This window comes from Mchenga conophoros, linkage group LG18 (assembly GCF_057382185.1).
Source record: "Mchenga conophoros isolate Kocher_MC1m ecotype Shallow Benthic linkage group LG18, M_conophoros_male_GT1.1, whole genome shotgun sequence".
NCBI classification, from domain to species: domain Eukaryota; kingdom Metazoa; phylum Chordata; class Actinopteri; order Cichliformes; family Cichlidae; genus Mchenga; species Mchenga conophoros.
This window is the reverse complement of record NC_140543.1, coordinates 16590124-16610185: the sequence shown is the minus strand read 5'-3', so window position 1 is coordinate 16610185 and position 20062 is coordinate 16590124. Positions and strand designations below refer to the sequence as shown.

The following is a 20062-nucleotide window of genomic DNA, read 5'->3' as shown; positions in this document are numbered from 1 at the left end:
TATTGTACTGGCACGGTTTAGTCAAACATCCTTCAAGCTTTGTGTTGATGTAAAGCTATCTGCGTTCACAAACTGTAGCATATGGACAGTAACTTCACAGGCCCCTCTGACAAGGCTGTTTTTACCATGTTGGCAGGAAGCCAGACCAGGCTGTCAGCCCTGGCTCCTTTTCCCAAGTTCCACCCAGACGCTGCATGCGCCGTCATCCTGCTGAAATGTAAACCCCAGATTCAGCTGTGTTTGTTATGGTTGCGCCGGCCCTCGGTGAACACACAACGCTGTCACAACGTACCTATAACAGCGGGGCAATCTTTCAACAACAATCTATTTGGTCAGCTGCAATTACATCACTAGGTGGTCAAACGCATAAGTTAGCTGGAATGATAATTAGGATTATTACATGGGCACTCTTAGAGAGGGTCAAACACGAAGTTTTTATTTTCTAACACACCTCGACATTTAACGCAGCGCTTTAAGTCAAATGCTTTTAAGTATGTATTCACAGGGGCTCAACTTGACCCCAGTGGACTGTGTTCACAAGAGCACCATCATCATTGTTTTTGCTATTTAAAAGCATGTCTCCTGTACCCCATTGGTGCTTTTAATCATCCGACTATAGCATAAACAGTAGTTTAGCCTGAACACTAGTGTTGCTCTTGAGATCATTGGCCTGCTGCACTAATGGCTATTTACTTTGCAGAGAAAATGAGTAACCAACAAAGTCTATTTTTATCCCGAAATGACCCCCGAGTCAGACCCACTGAGGTGACGGGTGACACATCCGTAACTTTAATCAAACCATTGGGCCTGCAGGCTGCACGCTAGTGCAACAACCTTTGTGTGATTAATTTTCTTTTCCTCTTTCTGTCCTCTTATCGGTTCATGGGACCCAGAGTCACCATAGCATAGCAAATGCCAAGAGAAACTAATGTTGAAATATAAATCCATAGTATGTCTGCAACTAGCTGGGGGTCTGTGCAGTGTGGCATCAGTCGGGTGGGTAATTTATCGTGGGAGCTAAGTGTTTCCATTTGCAGTAAGAGCCACTAAAAACAGCCTCGCTGAAGATTTCTGGGGGGCCTGCTTGTAAAAGTTCTGATGCGGTACGAGCTGGCTTATGGCCTGACAACCTGTTTGGGGAGCTGTATAGATGGACTTTTAATGAATACATAATCCAGTCATCACAAAAAGGAGCCCTCAAACTTGCCAAAGCTGCAGGTCTGGATTGTTGTGTTCTCATACACCTTAAGCAGAAAAATGAAATGTATTTAGAGATTTGGTTTTTCCAAAGAAAATAAACAAGACCTGCAATGAAATTTTTATTGCTACTACTACTACTACTATAAGTATTACTATTGCTATTATTACTGCTGTTAGGGCTATTATCATTTTTATGAAAAAAGCGTGGAAAAAATGTACTGACTTTAAAAATAAAACCATTTCTATGATGATATACTGTATAATAACAGAGTGTAACGTAAACATTTAAATGCATTTCATATACCTGGTGGACACTCCCCCAACACACACTCTTTCCAACACAACACCAACCAAATAAATTATGGTAAATTAATTTTTTTTATTCAATGAAAATTTCATGCTGTGATTGACTGGTAACGAGACCAGGACCAGGTTCTCCTCTTAGGCTCCAGCACCCCCTGTGACTCTGAAGCTGCTAAGAAAATGGATGGATCAATGGATGGAAAACTGACCATCAGCAACCCACTCCTGCCATCTACTGATTCCCATGAGTACACATTAAGGATCATTTTGCTAGAACAATATTTTCGTTTTTCACCATATTATCAGACCCTGTATTCGTGCGTGAATGAGAGAATGCAATCCTACATGAGCACAGAAATCATGATAGATAAGAATATGATCTGACGTACAACTTCTGAGTAATGGCACACAGTGCTTTTAAACACTTTACATTTAATATAGCCCCCCCCCCCCCCCAACCCAATTTGTGTTCTGTACAAAATACCGTCTAAAAAGTGCTGCAATATCTAATATCAAATTCTTGTTTACATTTTCATCTTATTCAGTTATAGTTCAGTAAGTAAGAAGAGCTTATTTATGAAGCAGTTTTCAAAGTCAAGCACTCACAATGAACTGTACAGAAAAAAAGAGTAAAATAAATAAGAAAATGATGTACCACACTAGCATAATCAAGTTGAAAACTGTTGAAAACTGTTTCAGTCAATCAGTACATACATTTGTAGTCTGTTAGCTGCACATTGCACTCGATATAAACTGAGCCATTCTCAGGACTTGCGTGTATATCACTATAAGTAATATTATGCAAGTTATATAACATTCATACAAGAAATGCAAACACCTTGGCAGATTTCAGGTAGATTGTAATGTGGGGTTTCTCTTGGAGTTCATTTGAGGCTGATACTACTGTATACAACCACAACCATGTTTAGTTTGGCCGGCTAGCTGTTAACTCTGTCTTGCAGAAATGGGAAAGGTTGGTGAAACAAAAGCCAGAAAACCAAAGTACCAAGGAAAGCATAATGATGTGCAATGGCATATGATATCATCATGCAGCTCAGCATTTGGGAAAGTACCGCATAACCAAAGCACATTTATGATTGTACTAAACTGAAAGAAAGAACATCTCCAAAGAGCAGCTTCATAAACATTGTGTATTTCTATTTTTAAAAATAAAACTCAAATTCAAATCTACAGGTTACCTCATCCCTGCAAAAAATGTTTGTATCTGACCTAAGCAAAAGAGGCAAGGTTATCAAACTGACACGCACAAACAAGAAGAGGATGTTTGATGTCATCTCATTTTCTGTTTGAGACTACATACACACCGCCTAGTTGGACTCAAGCACCTTCCCTACAGGAATGTTTTCTCCCAGTTCTAACATTAACCAACAGGCCTTATTTCCTGAAACCAGAAACTCCCTCAGCAAAAGGAAACCCAGCAACACCTGCACTAGAAACAGGCTGTCCAGGACGTGAGTCAAAAATCAGGCCATTAGACTCAGACATGGTCTAATAGAGCAGTGGAAGCTAAATTTCTCTAATATTTTATTTATGTATAGTAGATCTGCTCCTCGTCAACAATTACTCATGAAAATAGATGTGTAATACTAAAACACATTTATATAAAAACCCATTAATTTCAAACTATAATTGCTGCATCATTTACACATTGCCAAGCAACACAAAGAAAAGTGCTTCAACTTTAACATAAATATAAAACACTGAAGAGCTGGATGGTTTTTTCTGGGATGATGAATACACCCTTTTCTCTTGCAGTCACATGACTCCATATTTTGGAGTGCAGTGCAACCGACTTGTAGCCCACAAACTTTGGCTGGTTTTTTTTTCCCTGCAGCAGTTGATTGATTGGCCATCAGTGCAGACACGCTCCTTGAATGAGAGCGCTCACCACAGAACTATCAAGTAAACAGATTGGAAGTCAAGGCCAGCAAAATCTCTTGTGTCTTCATACCATCCATTGGGAAAGTAAAGCTGGATCTCGTGTATCTGTGGTCAGACAAGACCGCCACCACTTCCTCGTATTGCTAGGCTGCTTGAAAACCACGCCAGTGTGTGTTCTATTTCCCCTAACCTTTTTTAAGGATTGGAATTCACATAACCATGTGGTATGCTTCTGGAGTTTGGGACTTTCAAAACTCTGTTTATCACAGAAATCAACCAAAAAATGACCCACAGTAAAAACATTCTCACTTGTGCAGAAGAAAGCATAACATCTCACTGAGGCCTTCCTTTTTTTGTTTAGTTTTGAGTGTCACATCTTTCCTGGTGGGCTCTGTTTAATAGAAGTGATAAGTTCATGCTAACTGGGACCAAACTGTTGAATGAGGCTGCCAGTCTTTCAAACCTCTTTATGAAAGACTTCTTCCTGATTCATAATTAATTACTCAGACACTTGCCAAATCAAATGTGGTCTCCTGTTGACATGAAGTAGTCCCCCCTTCTGGTAAAAGCAGTCCAGCTGGGGTGGTCAAACCAATGCCAACAGCCCCGGTGCCAACAGGATGTTATAATATTAGAGGGAATAAAGTGAGCGACTTCCTCACAACAGCATGCACAGCGACCGATACCATAATGAACTGTTTTCAAGTCTTCTGTTACAGTTTGTCACATGTGAGCTGACTGTGAGGGGTGTTTCCCAATTACTTTCTGTTAAGACCTAAAGCCTGGTTAAAACTCATTTCACTGGCCCATTTCACAAGTCCCCACAAATAGTAATCCTATTTTTTCATCTAAAAAAAGTCAGTCGTATCTCATTCTTTAATGGTCATTTTCTCTCTAGACGCTATATAGGGGAACACTTTTTAGAAGAGATGCAAATTGTGATGAATATAGTTCATGGGTATCATGGAGCAAAACACCCTGAAAAACTACATTTTCAGACGTTTGCCATTTCCCATCATCAGTAGGCTCCAATGTGACATTTTATAGCTAGAAAGAATGACATATACGTTGGTAAATTAGATATGATTAATGCGTTGGTGGAGTGATGTTTTTATAGCAGATTTAATATTACTTTGTTTGTCATTTATTTTTTATTATCAGAAAGCTCCATCTGGTCAGATGGAAAAACAGACAAATGTGGGAGAGTGGATTTGCACAAAAGGAAATGGCTTTTAATGGACAGATGCAAGGTTATCAATGGCTACATCCTAATGCAATTAAGAGGATGTATGTTGTATCACAAGACAACTGATCAGTTTTATTCTCAAAATGATCAACAATATATATATATATATATATATATATATATATATATATATATATATATATATATATATATATATATATATATATATATATATATTTAAACGTGGCCCTAATACTCCCCAGAGCTTGGACATCAACATCATTGAAGCAGTGTGAGATCGTCTTGAGAGTGAATGGAACAAAAGGCAGCCAGTCTTCAGTTCCTATTTCCCTAAAAAAAAAAGGGTAACCCAAGACATTTGCACAGCACTATAGCTAATGCCGTCACCCCGAGTGCAACTAACAAGCATGTTGGTGGTTGTGTGGTGGAGAAAAATGATAAAAATGAAACCAGACTCGTTAAACAGTGAACGGAATAATATACAGTAGTACAGTACACATCTTAGTCTGGACAGTATACATTACACTTAGTTCAAGGGGGTGTTATTTGAGGTAATGAGTGTAACAAGAACATGCTGTAACAAGCTGCTTGTCGAAGTAATGTCACCCTGCACTGCTGACAAAAGTACTGAGGGTGAACCAAAACAAAAGACTCAAAGACGCTAAGAGGCCTGCAAAGGGAGACTGCAGTGTGTGATCGTATAATTGAAGCACACGCCTTTGACAAGCACAATGACACAGATTACGGCAACTGTAAGCAGCAGTTTCAAAAAAGAACAAACAAACTACTTGTTTAACTTCAGTTTTATTTACATTATATGCTTTCCAGACCTTGAATGGTGAAAGGAATTCATTCATTGCTTATAATGGTAGTATAGTGCAGACGGTCTTCCCTTGTATTTAGAATGAGCGGTTTAGTTTCATTCGTTGTCACGGTAATTATCACAGGAAAAAGTAAACATTGATAAGATTTTTAAACTAGACATATATTTAAATTAACCTAGTGTCTAATTACACATTCACAGCGACAACAGACTGTTATAACATTACAGAATTACATTGTATGTATCATTTACAGATAATACAGGCTTAGAGGAGAATAGAGGTATATACAATAGATGTGGATTGGTAGTGTTTTCTGTTTAAAGGTCCAAGAACTTGTTGCAAATTTACATTTTTCAGCAATATATTGATATTGATGGAAGATTTTCCCTCGATGTTATGCAAAGCAGCATTATTGGGACATGCAACACTAAAAGGGATACGTGATACACAGAACCTGAGAAAGACAGAGACGGTTATAAAAGGAAATAATGGCAGTCGATTATCAAAGAGAGACCCAACATGCAGCTTGTTTTAAATGAGTTACTGCAGAATGAATGTACAATATATTCTCTTTTCATTTCGGGATGTCTTGTTCTGTACTGCAGATGTGGAGGGTATATACTGCTGCCTGTCTACCCTGAAATCATCTGCTTATTTTTCACCTGCCAACTTCACAGGGAGCGCACGACGTGCACTTGAGATTCCTGCCAGCTCCCACTCAGGTGACATGACTGATCAGTATGAATCACTGGGGCATTAAAATCGATGGGCTCCATCATTGGGTTCCCACTGGTAATATTTTAAATTGGGGTTAACTGGCTACATTTTTTTTCTGTCATGTGCCGATTAGGCTTATATACTAACACCTATTTGCCAGTATTCAGAGGACATCTGTCTTTCAAAATGTTGTGCAGCTGAGAGAATTAAAGCCAAATGCAAAGGCCACAGCTGAAAAATATGCATTCACAGGGAGAGCATTTACTCGTGCTATGGCCAATTAAATGTTTTGACCATTTCCAACAGAGAAGGGCAAATTTAGGATTGATAAGATGCAATTTAGCAAAAAGTTCAAGTTTTCTCATGTAGAAATGTGCACAGCCACATGTTATCTACTTTCTCTAAAACAAACAATTGTGTTCTTTTTAATACCAAAGTGAAAACTTTAAAGATGTCTTGTTTTAAGTGGCCATTGCTGTACTTCCCAAGAATTGGTGGCCATCAAATGCAACTAAATTAATTTTGAGACTACACACAAGTCCTTGTTGATGTGCGTTTTTCATGGTTCTCAAACTGCATGTGAACAGTAAAAAGGTGTACGGTGTTTTTCTCAGGACACTGAGCCTATGTGCATCTCCTTAATCGTCAGGACTACAGGAGTCTTTTCATGCGACAGGTGTGCTTCTCTATGTGCATGGTGGCCCGGTCTGTGGAGCTCGTCAGGACATCCAGGGCTTCATCCTGGCGTTCCAGCTCAGTTTCAGCCTCCAAGGCAAGGTTCTTTAGCTGCATGAGCATCTGAAAGCACACCCACACACCACAGCACAATAAAAAGACAACGTTTTGTGTTAATAAGAAGTAAGGCACATTAAAACAACACCACATATGGAGAGACATAGACATTGGTCCTTTCTAACGCTTAAACCATCTGATTTAAGCGTTAGAAAGGCTTGCTGTTAATTGTGCGCTGATCAGAAAGGAACAATGGAATTCACCACAATAATAGCTGTTATTCATTTTGCAGATGAAACTTGATGACACACAGAGGGGGAAGTCTTGGCTTGATTCTTGGGATCGGTGATATCATACTGGGTTTTTTCCCTCACTTTCAGTGACTTTAAGGGATATCACAACTACATGACCATGATCCAGCAACTACATATGCTGTAGTTGATGGAACAGTTTTAATATATTGTGATGTGCCAAGCAAAGCCTAATAAACACTCACCTCAAACCCTACCACTATGGTTACTTAACTGGTAGTATTTTATGCTACATGATCTGCCTCACGCACGCACGCACGCACACACACGCACGCACGCACGCACGCACACACACACACACACACATTATGTCATTATGTTCTCTGGCTGGTTTATGTGGACATTTCAGCTGAGCACAAAAACAGCTCGAGTTAGCAGTTTGAAAAACAGATAATATGTCAATACACACCAAGGAACAACGATATTCATTCACTCAGGTCTGTGACTTTACAATTTAAACTGAGAGGACATGACTGAATCACACCTTGCAGTTAACATTCACAAGAGCTTCGGTGTGTCATAGAAAAACAGTAAAAATGAACACTTCTTGCCGCTGTTTATATAATGGCTAGGGGACTTAAGTCATGTAGAAACCCTTCAAATCAAACATTTAGGCTAGAGCTAAAAGAAAAAATATATTAGCAAAAAAAAGTCTGAGTGTCTTGTGTATTAGGTGCGGTAACTTTGGGACTGTGCATTAGCAGCACACTCAATTTCATATTCTTACAGCATATTTTTAGCAAGTGGGAATTTCCAACCACAAACAATAATAAAACATACAAATGCTGACACCAAAAAGACTATTTGGCACGGCACTTAGGGCAGGACATGAAACTGAGTACAAGTTATCAGTACCAGTTGGCCCACAGTGATTCTAATCTTGACATGGATTACAGTAAGAGCAGGGTGTGTACAAAAGCATAGCATTAAGGCAAAACTGGCACGCTTTGAAATGTAACCCATTATCAGCCGCAGATAACATGCCATTTAAAGCACAATAGGCTAGCCAGTGATTGGCCTGGTGCTATTATTGCTATGGTGTGCTTGTTTCTTTTTTATATTATTATCCATCCATCAATCTTCTTCTGCTTATCATGAAGAAGGTTGGAGGCAGAGGAGGGGGCTGGAGCCTATCTGTCATGGGGTGAGAGGTCAGGTCAGCAGTTTACTGCAGAGCGAGACAACCGTTCACGCTCATATTCACCTCTACGTACATTTAAGAATCACCAATTGACCGAACATGCAGAGCAGTGGTTAGCACTGTTGCCTCACAGTAAGAAATTCCTGGGTTTCATTCCACTGGCTCGCTGGGGCCTTTCTGTGTGGAGGTTGCAGGTTTTCCCTGTGTACATTAGTTCTTGCCAGGAATGTTGTTAGGTCCTCAGAGATATTATGTTATATACTACTATAAGGCTGCAAGCAAATCTTAAATGGACTGGTTCTTATATAGTGTTGCTTTAATCTACTGGAGCACTCAAAGCGCTTTATACAACTTGCCTCATTCACCCATTCAAACACATTCATATAAGCACTTTTTTCTATCCCTCTATCTATAAAATTCACACTCCAATAAATGCATCCGAGAGCAACTTAGGGTCTTGCCCAAAGATACTTTGGCAAAGTGACCAAACAGCCAACCTTTAGATTAGTAGATGACCTACTCTACCTCCTGAGCTACAGCATGAAGCTATTTGTTAACCCCAACACAGTATTTGTCTATGGTGTCACTGCTGCTGTTGACAAGACATTTGTATGTTGTTGCTTCAGTTTTTGATTTGAGGAGTTGAGGGCGGTAATGATGTCATGAAAAACTTTGAGTTAATATGTTTATGTGTTAATATGTAATGCAAAGCCATCTTTGTCTGCTACATATTTCAATACTGGCACATTTGCACCATTATTAACTGTATTTGCTTGGTTTCTTCTCACTTGTAAATGTTAATATAGTTTTTTTCCTTTACATATAGTAGAGCCTTGTAGACTGAAGTCACTCATTAACTTTGATCATTTAAACATTATATGATAAAACAAAGAGCAACTTTCTGAAAGTTTTACATGAAAAATCCTGGTCTAAGCAACCTGTAATAGTGATTCACACACACATTATAAAAAAATAAAAAAATAAAACTTGCCCAAATCACGGGTCTGAATTTGCGTCACTGTGTAGGTCTTGCCACCACAGACCGTGTCTGTAACAGCATTCAGCGCTGTGAGGTTCTGAATGGAAAGACATTGTAGGTTCTGACCAAATAACTAACCGTGTTTCTTTTCCTCTCTTAAAACCAGGATGGACATTGGTTTGTGGTCTCACCAAATAACATTTTAAACATACAGGATGAAAAATAAAATAAAAAATCATTATGGTGAATTGTGGTTTGGACTGGAAACATCAAAATACGTGTTGCTGAGACTCTGGGATTATTTACAATAGCAGCTACCCCTATTTGAATCAATCCGTTCCCGGAGCACACACGGCTTTTCATTTGTGTTACTTGTCTTGTGAATACAAATATGAAACATTTTAAGGCCACGGTAGTGTAGTCATAAATTTGGGAGTCCAGCTTTTCTCACCTGTTTGAGTTCCTGGGCCTCAGCCTGACTGACAGATGGCTGGAAGACATGCACCTGCAACTGGGACAGCTCTCCAGCGGGGACCTCCAGTGGGAGCTCTGTCTCTTGGCACGTCTGCAGTAAACCTGACTCCATGGGTGGAGATGGTGAAAAAGTGCAGAGTACATATGTTGTTTATGAGGAAACCAGACAGTAAACTCAGAGTACAGCAACTGAGGCAATCAGGGTGAAGTGACTCATCAAAATACATTTCTGTCAAGGAGACACCAATAACCATGATGAAATGTTTTTACATGTGGCTGCACACTTATAAATACACAGAGGTGGAAATGCAGACCTTTACTGCCACTTAGTGGTCAAATCTATACCAGGGATGGAAACCACTGTGGAATAAGAGTGTCTTTATTTATTTTTTGATGTGTTCCTTACCTTCAGTCCAGCTTTTCCCTTCTGTGTCACGTGGCGATGAAACTGGAGTTGTCTTAAAATCTGTGTATTCGCTTGTGAACTCTATCTTCTTTTTGTACTGCATCTCTAACACGGACAAAGCCTCTGGCATCTTGGCGGACAGGAGCCTGTAACATATGTCTGGCTTCCCGATGAAACGCTGCCTGACGGTAATCTCATAGGGGCTGTGCACCCTGATTTCATCAATTTCATTTCGCTCAAATCTGTGAAGGAGCTGGCAGTTTGTGTTTCGCACCTCCAGCGAGGACACTAGCACCGACAAACATCCTGGCTTCAAGTCCGATTCTCCACCTTTGGACAGCACTGCTGGGATGCTTGTGATTAACTTATTTCTGCTGGAGCCCCTGGCTGCTGAAGAAGAAGCAGTAGCTGCAGCTCTCGCAGCATCATCGGCCTTTGCATCCTGCTGGGTCTTCCAGGGGAGTTTACCAAAAGGCCACCAGGAAGGAGACTCCAGTTCTGACAGAAGTCTGTAATACAGAGGCAGGAGGAACTGATGTTAGTCATAAATTAGGCCTTGTTATAGTTAGCCAAGCAATATAAACAAGACATGTGCAAAACTTCAATAACTAAAAATATCTTAAGATACTTGTCAGCCACGCCCAAGTCAGAGTCAATCTTCTCCAGGCCCTGCATCATATTGTCAAACTGCTCTCCCTGATGGCCAAGGACTCTGCCAGTGTCCTCCAATCTTTTCTGGGCCCCTGCCACCAGGCTGATCAGCTCTCTTCCCTTCGAAGGCTGAGCCTCAGCCCGCTGGGCTTCTGAGCTGGGAGAGAGAAGCCGCTCTCTCCAGAAATGCTCTAACACATTATAAACCACCACCCTGTTGGGCTTAAGGGAACCAAACCAATGTTTCACGTTGCCTTCTTCAAGTACTGTGAGAGTGCTGAAGATGAAACTAGATGACTCCATCTTGATCTCCACGATCCTCGAGAGACGGAAGCTTGCAAGACTCTCCTTGCTCTGGTTGGAGACGAAGCACACCGTGGTTCTGGTGAGAGAGAGGGTTCCGTTTTCCCACCGTTTCTCACTGTTGATGTAATAGGAGCCTGGCCAGCTGTGGATGGGAACGTCCCGGCTCATTGTGATGGAAGGAGATAAGACAGGTTCACCTGTCAGGGGGACAAATAGGTATCAGTTTAACATGCACATAGGTACTGCTGCAGGTTAAGATGAAATTACATCAGAAGCACTTTGTACTGAGTGATCTACGAGTCGTGATGAAGAACATACTTTCTTTTGAGTGTAATCCAGACAGCAAGATGAGCTCAGTCGAGGCGTTCACACTGGCAGCTTCAGCTCTCTAGCCAGCTGACCGCATTAAGCGTGCGTCATTATAATGTTATAACCCTTTTAACGTGTTTTATATCCTCTCGGTGCAATTAAACCCACACCACATTAATCGTCAACACCGGGCTGGGCATTACGTTACCTCGTAGTCCTCTCAGTAACTCGGCTGTTTGTTGCGGAAGTGACGTCACGCTCGAGCACGGCCGTATTTACCGTCCGACTTGGGGGGGAAAAAAACTTGCTGTCAAAAAAAAGAAGCACTATTGCGAAAATGTCTGGCGAAAAATAATGAAAGCGGCGGCGGTTTCGGCGCTTTCCAAGCGATACGAAAAACATAACGTTAATATAAATGTATTAAATATATATATGTATGTGACGTGACAAAATATAAATAGCAACGGTTTTATATGTGCGTCGTTCAGGAGTCCCAACATGCGCTAATGTGTAGCGGCTTGTCATAGTGGAAAATTGCGTTTTTCTTAGCTTAGTATCTTTTTCTAGCTTAACCAGATTTTCAAATGTGGCAGAAACGTGAGAATACGTACGCGGTGTAATGGCGAGTTAATCTTCCAGTTAGCTTTTCCCCCTCACAGTTCCCCCGCTGTCCAAACCCTGACAGCTGAGCTTGCTAAATAGCTAGCCGAGGGCTTGTTTACCATCATGGACAGGGAGGCGTACCGTAACTGCAGCAGCCTGGTCAAAATACCAAGGCAGTCATATGAACAGTTTTGGTCTTCGCATTTTGTAGATTACATTGACAAGGAGCTTAGCTATTCCAAGTTTTTCAAGAAATATCTGCTCCCCAATCACCCTTGTATGTTTTCAAGGAGATTCACAGAGGAGTGGAAGTGTAGGAAACAGTGGGTGACTGAGGATGGGAAACCTAATTTCCAGAAATTGCTGCAAGAGTTTGGTAAAACAAACATGCATTACTGTGTAAATGTCTGCAAAGATAATCTGTGATAATTCTTAATAACTGTTACTGTTTCAATCACAGATGAGACTCCAGTCCCTGTTGCAAACTGCAATGCGAAGGAGTACAATGCCAACCCCAAACAAGTCATGCCTTTTAAAGAATTTATACACTACTGGAGGGAATACATCTTGAATGGACACTCATCACCCAAAGGATGCCTCTATCTTAAAGACTGGCACATGTCAAGGTATCACAGTAATATTAATCCAAAGAAAAATGTTTACACCATTGTATGAAAAATATGTAACTATCCTTTGTAAATTTCTCCACAGGGACTTTCCAGAACATAATGTTTACACCACACCAGTGTTCTTTACTTCTGACTGGCTCAATGAATACTGGGACACCCTCGAAGTGGATGACTACCGATTTGTCTACATGGGACCTAAAGGGTCATGGTATGAAAACATTATTTCAAAAAAACCAAACAAAACATAAGCTTATATAAAATGTTTCATGATCTGACCCAGTGCACTTCCTTGTTACCAGGACACCATTCCACTCTGATGTCTTCCGTTCATACAGTTGGTCTGCAAACATCTGTGGCAGGAAGAAGTGGCTCTTGTATCCTCCAGGTCAGGAGGAGTTTTTACGAGACACTCACGGCAACCTCCCTTATGATGTTACGTCAGCTGAACTTCGAGACAGAGGCCTTTTTCCACACGCTGAAGAAGCCTGCCAACCTCTTGAAATCATTCAGGAGGCAGGAGAAATCATTTTTGTGCCTAGTGGTTGGCATCATCAAGTTTATAACCTGGTAAGAGCTGTAGAGGGATATCTACTGGTGATCTAGAGGAAAATGGTCTGCCAAGTATTATAAAAGACAAGTTGCATTTCTTACTATGAGAAGTGTTCTGTTAGACTGAATGTAAACACCAGCCACAATGTTAGGTACACGTGTTCAGCTGCTCGTTAACACAATTATCTAACTCAGTGCATTAAGGCATGTAGACATGGTCAAAATGACCTGCTGAAGTTCATATTGAGTATCAGAATTAGGGAAAAAGGCCATTTAAGTGGTTTTGAATGTGATTGTTTGTGCCATACCGGCTGGTCTTAGTATTTTAGAAACTTTTCCCAGCTTAGAGAATGCTCTGAAAAACAGAAAATATCCAGTGAGCGACAGTTCTCGATGAGGTAGCAGCAATTCAATTAACCACTCGTTAGAAACAAGTTTTGCAAGAATAGCACTTCTGAACTTAAAACATGTCAGACAGGGCTACAGCAACAGAACACCATGCCTGGCTACTCCTTTGAGCTAAGAACCCTCAAAGCGGCCCGTGTGCGCAAAAGAAAACGTCACACACAACGCGCTCTGTTCAGACCCAGACCAAACAGTATTGTTTGACTGATGGCCCTTAATATAAAGACTTGTTTCGGACTTTACGTTTCCCAATTTTGCTTTAAGTTATGAAGTTATTTTGTTGTTTGCATATGGCCTAATAATTATCCTTATTGCTGTTTTAGAGAGGAGCGGTGCTTCAAAGGATAGTTGCAGATTGCTGTCAGAATCTGCAGATTATGCAGTACAAATAAAATGTTCACGTTTCTCCACCGTTGTCTTCCCAACAGTTTCACTGGATGGCCAGGAAGTGTTCTTGGGCGCTTCTCTGGCGCTGACAATTGGTGTCTGTCTTGTATCAGTGACGTAAAAGACGGATTTAATGCGACATGACCATTCAAACAGCAGTCGCTTTCTAAAACATCAGATATGTATTGGATTCAGTACCACATACGAAAATATTGGATTTGTGCTGTTCACACAGTCATACCATGATCGGATATGGGTCGCATAGGGTCAAAAAGTCAGATTTGATGCGCTTTCGCGTGCAGTGTGAACATACCCTAATAGTCTAATGGACTGGATTACTTACTACGTACTAGATGACAAGAGCCCTAATAATGTTTTTTCAAATTAGGTTTTAAACAAAATTCATGTTTTGTTTAACATTACACACATTTACAGACACACTCATGTTTCAATACAGCAGCTCTGGTTTATCTCCTCCAGTCAACATATCTTTCATAAATTTAAACCTTGTGTATATTTTTTGGTAGAAATATGGCTTTTTGCAGGAAATGATGACATCACAGTTACTCTAAGTTGTATAACACTGCGTTTTATTTATCACCAGTTTGACATATTAAAACATTCTGTTTCATACAGGAGGACACCATCTCTATTAATCATAACTGGCTAAATGGCTGCAACATTGACATCATGTGGCAGTTTCTTCAGACTGAACTGTCATCTGTTCAAAAAGAGATAAATGAGTGGAGAAACACGATGGACTCGTGGCATCAGCACTGCCAGGTACAATGCATGGAAATTTTCAGTCATGTCATTTAAATGTGCTTCTGCTCTGATCATAATAGCAATTGCTTGGTGCGTTTCATTTTAGGTAATTATGAAGGCTTGCTCCGGTATCAATTATGGAGAATTTGCCTCATTTTTGAAAATCATTGCCAACAACAGAATGGCTTTCCTTAACGCTTGTTCCTCTGGGGATTCCTCCGATTACTCACGTCATCTCTCAGAGATTCTCACCACGTTGGGACCTTACCACGCGGCCTTTGACCTACAAAGAGTAGCTCATATAATCGAATGCCTCCTGTGCAATGAAGACTTTAAGCGACTCGATCACTCAACATTGACTCTGCAGCCAGAAACAATGTTACAGCAAATTCGTAACACCATACAGTCCACAAGAGGGCAGCATCTCCTTTATCAGGAGTAATGTGTTCGGCCTCTCACCATTGTTATCGACTGGAAATAGCTTGAATGAAAAGTGCCCGTTTGCAAAAGTGCAAAAAAAAAAAAAAAGGATGATACATCTGTTACTGCATCTTTGGGTTGAGTTGAACTGGAATCTCAAATATTGTTTGTGAATGTCTTGCATTTGTTTTTGCACTGACATATTAAACACATTAAATATCTGAGTTTTCTCTTTTAAATATTTATTGAATAATCACCAACACTATTTGTGTCCAGTATGAACAGAGCTGTGATAAATCTATGATAGTGCATAGTTCAGTGGTAAATAATACTTAAGCAAAAAATCAAAAAACACACAAACTTGGGCTTTATTGCAAAAAAATAAAATAAAAAATACCCAAACATGGACCAGTGCCACACAGCTGTTAAGCAATGACAGTGTAACATACTGTACTTGAGGGTTATGTCCATGAGAAGTCTGTCAGATGTGATGCATGTCATTTTTAGGGAGCTTTAAAACATTCCCTTCAGTTACATTTCGCATCTTCAGGCCACCAGTCTGGCACGGAGGCTTCGAGTGTCACTGTAGTGTCGTCAGAAGATCTGAGCGTCAACACCTCTTTGGCGTGCGCCATGCGGATCAGACTTAGGCCCAGTTCTCCTGTCCCTGCTCTGTGCTTCCCAGCTGGCTTGCCTGACTGGGTTAACAGTGCCGTTCCTTCCTCGAGGTGTTCCACTGGAGATGACAAGCGTACTGGCATCAGGCGTTTTCGAATCACACCAGTGTGATGAGTCCTGGCTGTGAGTTCCTGGCCAATGTAACAGCCCTTGCTAAAGCTGATACCCTGCATGTAGACAAGATTGGACTCTAGTGGTAATGCAACCCCAGGAGGAAGGTCTTTGACTCCCTCAGGTAGACCTAGACAACAAAAACAGCAAAGGACACAAACATGCGTCATAAAATAAGAGTACTTTTTCAGACAAATAAATGCTTCTCAGAACCACCCCCTCCTCCTTTTGTCTGTGCTTGTCTGTCTCTTTGTTAGCAGTCTAGCATCCACAGCTTTCAAGATATCATGTTTAAATTTTGTGTGATGGTAGATTCCAATGCCACCTCGAGCCGATTTTAACTTTGGTGAGAATACAGTAAAGGTCACACCAAAACTAAAAATCAGCAAAAACTTCATATTACCCACAATTTTTTTATAGATCATTGTCAAACTTCGCAACAATATTCCAGGTCTTGGGGGACACTGAGGTTGGCTAAGCATTTGACCTCGACCTTCATTTCTCATAGCCCAAGGTCAAAGTTGACCTAGAAAAGAAATTGGAAATAAAAAACCCCATAGAGTATAACATATCATATGAAAGTGCATGGAGAGAGCTGCACGATACTTTTTTTCAATACAACACCCTATGACCTCACAACAAAAATCACACACTGCATGAATTTATCTTCATCTCAGGATCTAGCTAGCAGGTTTTTTTTTCCTGGAGCCTATCCCAGCTACGGTAGGGCGAGAGGCAATAACTAAGTAAGTAAAATGTCTTTATATAGCGCTTCTTAAAACAGGAAGTTTTTTCAAAGTGCTTCACATGGGAATAAAAGCATATCAAACAAAACAATAAACACTATAAATAGGGTATAATAGCATATCCAATAAAACAGTTTGCTACACGTGGCAGATCTGTCGCAAGCCTAACACAGAGAGACACAACTATTAACACTCATGGGCAATTTAGAATGGCCAATTAAACTAAACCCACTAACTGCATGTCTGGACTGTGGGAGGAAGCTGGAGTACCCAGAGAGAACCCAGGCAAACACGGGGAGAACAAAACTCCACACAGAAAGGCCCTGGCCAGGTGGTGGAATTGAACTCAGGACGTTCTTGCTGTGAGGCTAATCACCATGCCACCGTGCTGCCCATACGGGTAAATCTTATTTTTGTCCTTATCTGGCTAAAGATAATAGAGCATATTGTATTAAAAGCAACCTGTCCTCCCACTGTTATAAAAACACCCCCCCCCCCTCTCCCAAAAAAAAAAAAAAAAAAAAAAAAAAAAAAAAAAAAAAAATTCAGAGCTTTAGTAAAGCCCTTGCCCTTCGGAATAAGTTGCTCTCTCTCTCCGGGTGTTCTTGTTTGTCTTTGTTCAAAGCTGGTGTCATACCTATGGCATAGCGATGTCTGTGATAGTCTTCAGTGTCTCCTTTCTGACAGGACGCAATGACTTTGAGAGGATCAACATCACTCTGTAGCACAAATCTCCAGCCCATTTGCTGAGTTCTTGGATCAGCCTCCCATGCCAGAGCTTTATCAGGGGAAGAAAGCTCAGGCTTACTGAACTCTTGACCTGGCTTGTTTTGCTGGGACAGCACAGCCCACACAGAGAGCTCTGAACAAGGGCTAATGTTGACTTTTCTGCGGAGGTTGTATACTTTCAAGTGTTTCAAGATGGAGTCCTTAATTGTGTTGTCACACTCCAGGAAAACACCGTATCCTCCTTCTGTTTCTTTTAATCTGAAAGCAAATATAACTGGATGAGTGACTCAGAAGAATGCAAAACAACATGAAAGCAAACACACGCAGATGTTTTCACTTATTTTGGTTGGGTGACCTTTGGTGGAACTTTGATGGAGCATCTGTGGTCACCCACTGTGTCTTACAGATAGGAGGGCTAATAATTCTCTCCTTATGAGAATGTAATTTTTAACAGGATTTGCTGTAACATCAAATACTGTCAAACAGAGCAAGGAGTTTTTAAACACAGCTTTACAAAGTACTACAAAGACTAGTAAAAATGCTGTTTAGATATCAAGATGAGTTATGAGTAGTGAGAACTGCAACAACTGCAACTTTTCAAAACTGGGGATATTTACAACCAGGTGTACAAGAATATCATCTTAAATAGTTTAAGGTATAGAAAACGTGGTTCACCCAACAATGTACATCAAAACTAAAAGAACATTGATCATGTGTCAGTCACTAAAAATTTGAGATGCTAATATTGCAAAATGTCTTTTTGCAGTTTATTAGAGAAGTTATATTCTATAATTTAGATGTACTCAAGTACAGCATACATGACAAACGCTTTTTAATATAGAATTTTAAAAATGGTTTCTACTTCAACCATCAACATTAGTCGTTTTTGCTTTTTAAAGTTTTTTTATTTTTAGTAACAGTAAAAAAATAGGCAAGTGATAAAGAAGAGCTGTTGTTGTTCCCGTGCTGAATTTTACAGCTTATTAAATAAGGGTTTGTCAGCCTGAGCTAGTTTTCTGTCATACAATTTGGTTTTTTCCGGGGTTTAAAAAAATAGAAGGAAAAAGAAAATAAGCTTATGTCGGCCAGTGTGACGCCTCGGGGAAAAAAAACGCCTTTACGTAAGCAGTAAGCAGACACACCCTCTTGATAACGCGTTTACTGAATGCACTTATAAGCGTTTGAACAGTGCTCTAAGTTTGCTCTTACCTGTACAATATGATGTCATATAGTGTCCTTCCTTGCACGTTTAGCATGTGTGCGTATAAAGCTCTGTGTTCAGGCTCATCCAGCACCGCCATGTCATTGGTTATAATACCTTGGAGAAACGCGCTCGTGTCTTGTCCCTGAATTTTCAGCAGGCTCCTGTGCGGAAGGTAATAGCACACAAATTGCCCCTGGGAGTGTTTAGGATTACCGGTGTCCTGGCTGTACCTCCTGACACGGATCCCAGCTGGAGCTAACACACTTGAGAGAAGGGTTACACACAAACCTCCGGGTTTTTTCCTGGCGTAAACACCGAGCCCGGAGGCGGACGCCAGCACTCCCCGAGCAAAGCACAAAACCCCCATGATGTACAGTGGCACGGGAGTGTACTGAGTCGTAAAAAGACTGCCTACTCCACTAAAAACGACAGTGGACAGCTAAATACCAAGGATATCACAGCGTACTCTGCACAAACAGCTCCATTTTGAAATCCCACAATGCATTGCTCGATAGCACGTGTGTGTCAGTGAGCGATATTTGTTCCCGTCGTTTTCTCGTGAGGTATGGGACGCTTATTGATAGAATAAAAGCTCTCCTACTATCCCTTTATAAATAGTTATCAGATTGTAAAACATAAAAACAACACACAGAACAGCAAAGCAGCAAAAATCAAAGTTATTAAAGTTGCTTGTTTGCGAGTTTTTTGCATATTCCTCAGTAATGATATCATTTTCAAATTTTGAGTGATAGGTAGACAACAAGAACAGCTCGAGCTGATTTAATTTTGTCAAACGTCTCACCAAATGTAAAAATAATCAGTAAAAACTTTGTATTACACACATTTTTTTTATTACAATCTTCAAACTTCACAAAGGCCTTGAGGGACATGAGTACCTAGGTTGGCTAAATATATGACAGATAGTGCTCAAGGTCAAAATCGACTTTGAAAATAAAATGTAAAGAAACCATATTGAGTAATATAGCATATGAAAGGGCATGGAGAGAGCTGTACAACCCTCTGTAGAATGACACCATAACAGGCTGATACCAGTTTGTAATAAAAACATCAAAGTTTTAGTCTAGGCCAGGGGTGTTGAACTCCAGGCCTCGAGGGCCGGTGTCCTGCAGGTTTTAGATCTCACTCTGGGTCAACACACCTGAATCAAGTGATCAGTTCATTACCAGCCTCTGGAGAACTTCAAGACATGTTGAGGAGGTAATTTAGCCATTTAAATCACCTGTGTTGGATCAAGGACACATCTAAAAACCTGCAGGACACCAGCCCTCGAGGCCTGGAGTTCGACACCTGTGGTCTAGGCCTTGGCCTTCAGGGGGAGTAACGCTCTGTGAATGTTCTTGTTTTAATACTATC

General features: G+C 40.6%; 3 protein-coding genes across 6 annotated transcripts; 1 reads left to right on the top strand and 2 right to left on the bottom strand.

Moving 5' to 3' along the window:
* Nucleotides 1-5399: 5399 nt before the first annotated feature.
* Nucleotides 5400-12229, bottom strand: snap47 (synaptosome associated protein 47). Of its 4 annotated transcripts, none has more exons than XM_085253842.1 (5): nt 12074-12229; nt 10825-11350; nt 10197-10705; nt 9768-9892; nt 5400-6951 (listed from the first exon to the last, which is right to left on the bottom strand). In XM_085253842.1, the coding sequence occupies exons 2-5, from the start codon at nt 11319-11321 to the stop codon at nt 6805-6807; spliced, it is 1278 nt and encodes a 425-aa protein (XP_085109968.1). In that variant the 5' UTR covers nt 11322-11350; nt 12074-12229; the 3' UTR covers nt 5400-6804. The 4 variants fall into 4 exon arrangements, with proteins under 4 accessions (XP_085109968.1, XP_085109969.1, XP_085109967.1 ...); XM_085253843.1 differs by lacking the exon at nt 12074-12229 and adding an exon at nt 11671-11748; XM_085253841.1 differs by lacking the exon at nt 12074-12229 and adding an exon at nt 11472-11731.
* On the top strand, nt 11737-15441 carry jmjd4 (jumonji domain containing 4). Its single transcript, XM_085253840.1, has 6 exons — nt 11737-12441; nt 12526-12691; nt 12777-12902; nt 12994-13261; nt 14672-14818; nt 14907-15441. Exons 1-6 carry the CDS (start codon nt 12189-12191, stop codon nt 15240-15242), a joined length of 1296 nt encoding a protein of 431 aa, XP_085109966.1. The 5' UTR covers nt 11737-12188; the 3' UTR covers nt 15243-15441.
* iba57 (iron-sulfur cluster assembly factor IBA57) lies at nt 14609-19221 on the bottom strand. Its single transcript, XM_085253845.1, has 3 exons — nt 18694-19221; nt 17393-17742; nt 14609-16139 (listed from the first exon to the last, which is right to left on the bottom strand). The coding sequence occupies exons 1-3, from the start codon at nt 19053-19055 to the stop codon at nt 15748-15750; spliced, it is 1104 nt and encodes a 367-aa protein (XP_085109971.1). The 5' UTR covers nt 19056-19221; the 3' UTR covers nt 14609-15747.
* Nucleotides 19222-20062: the final 841 nt, after the last annotated feature.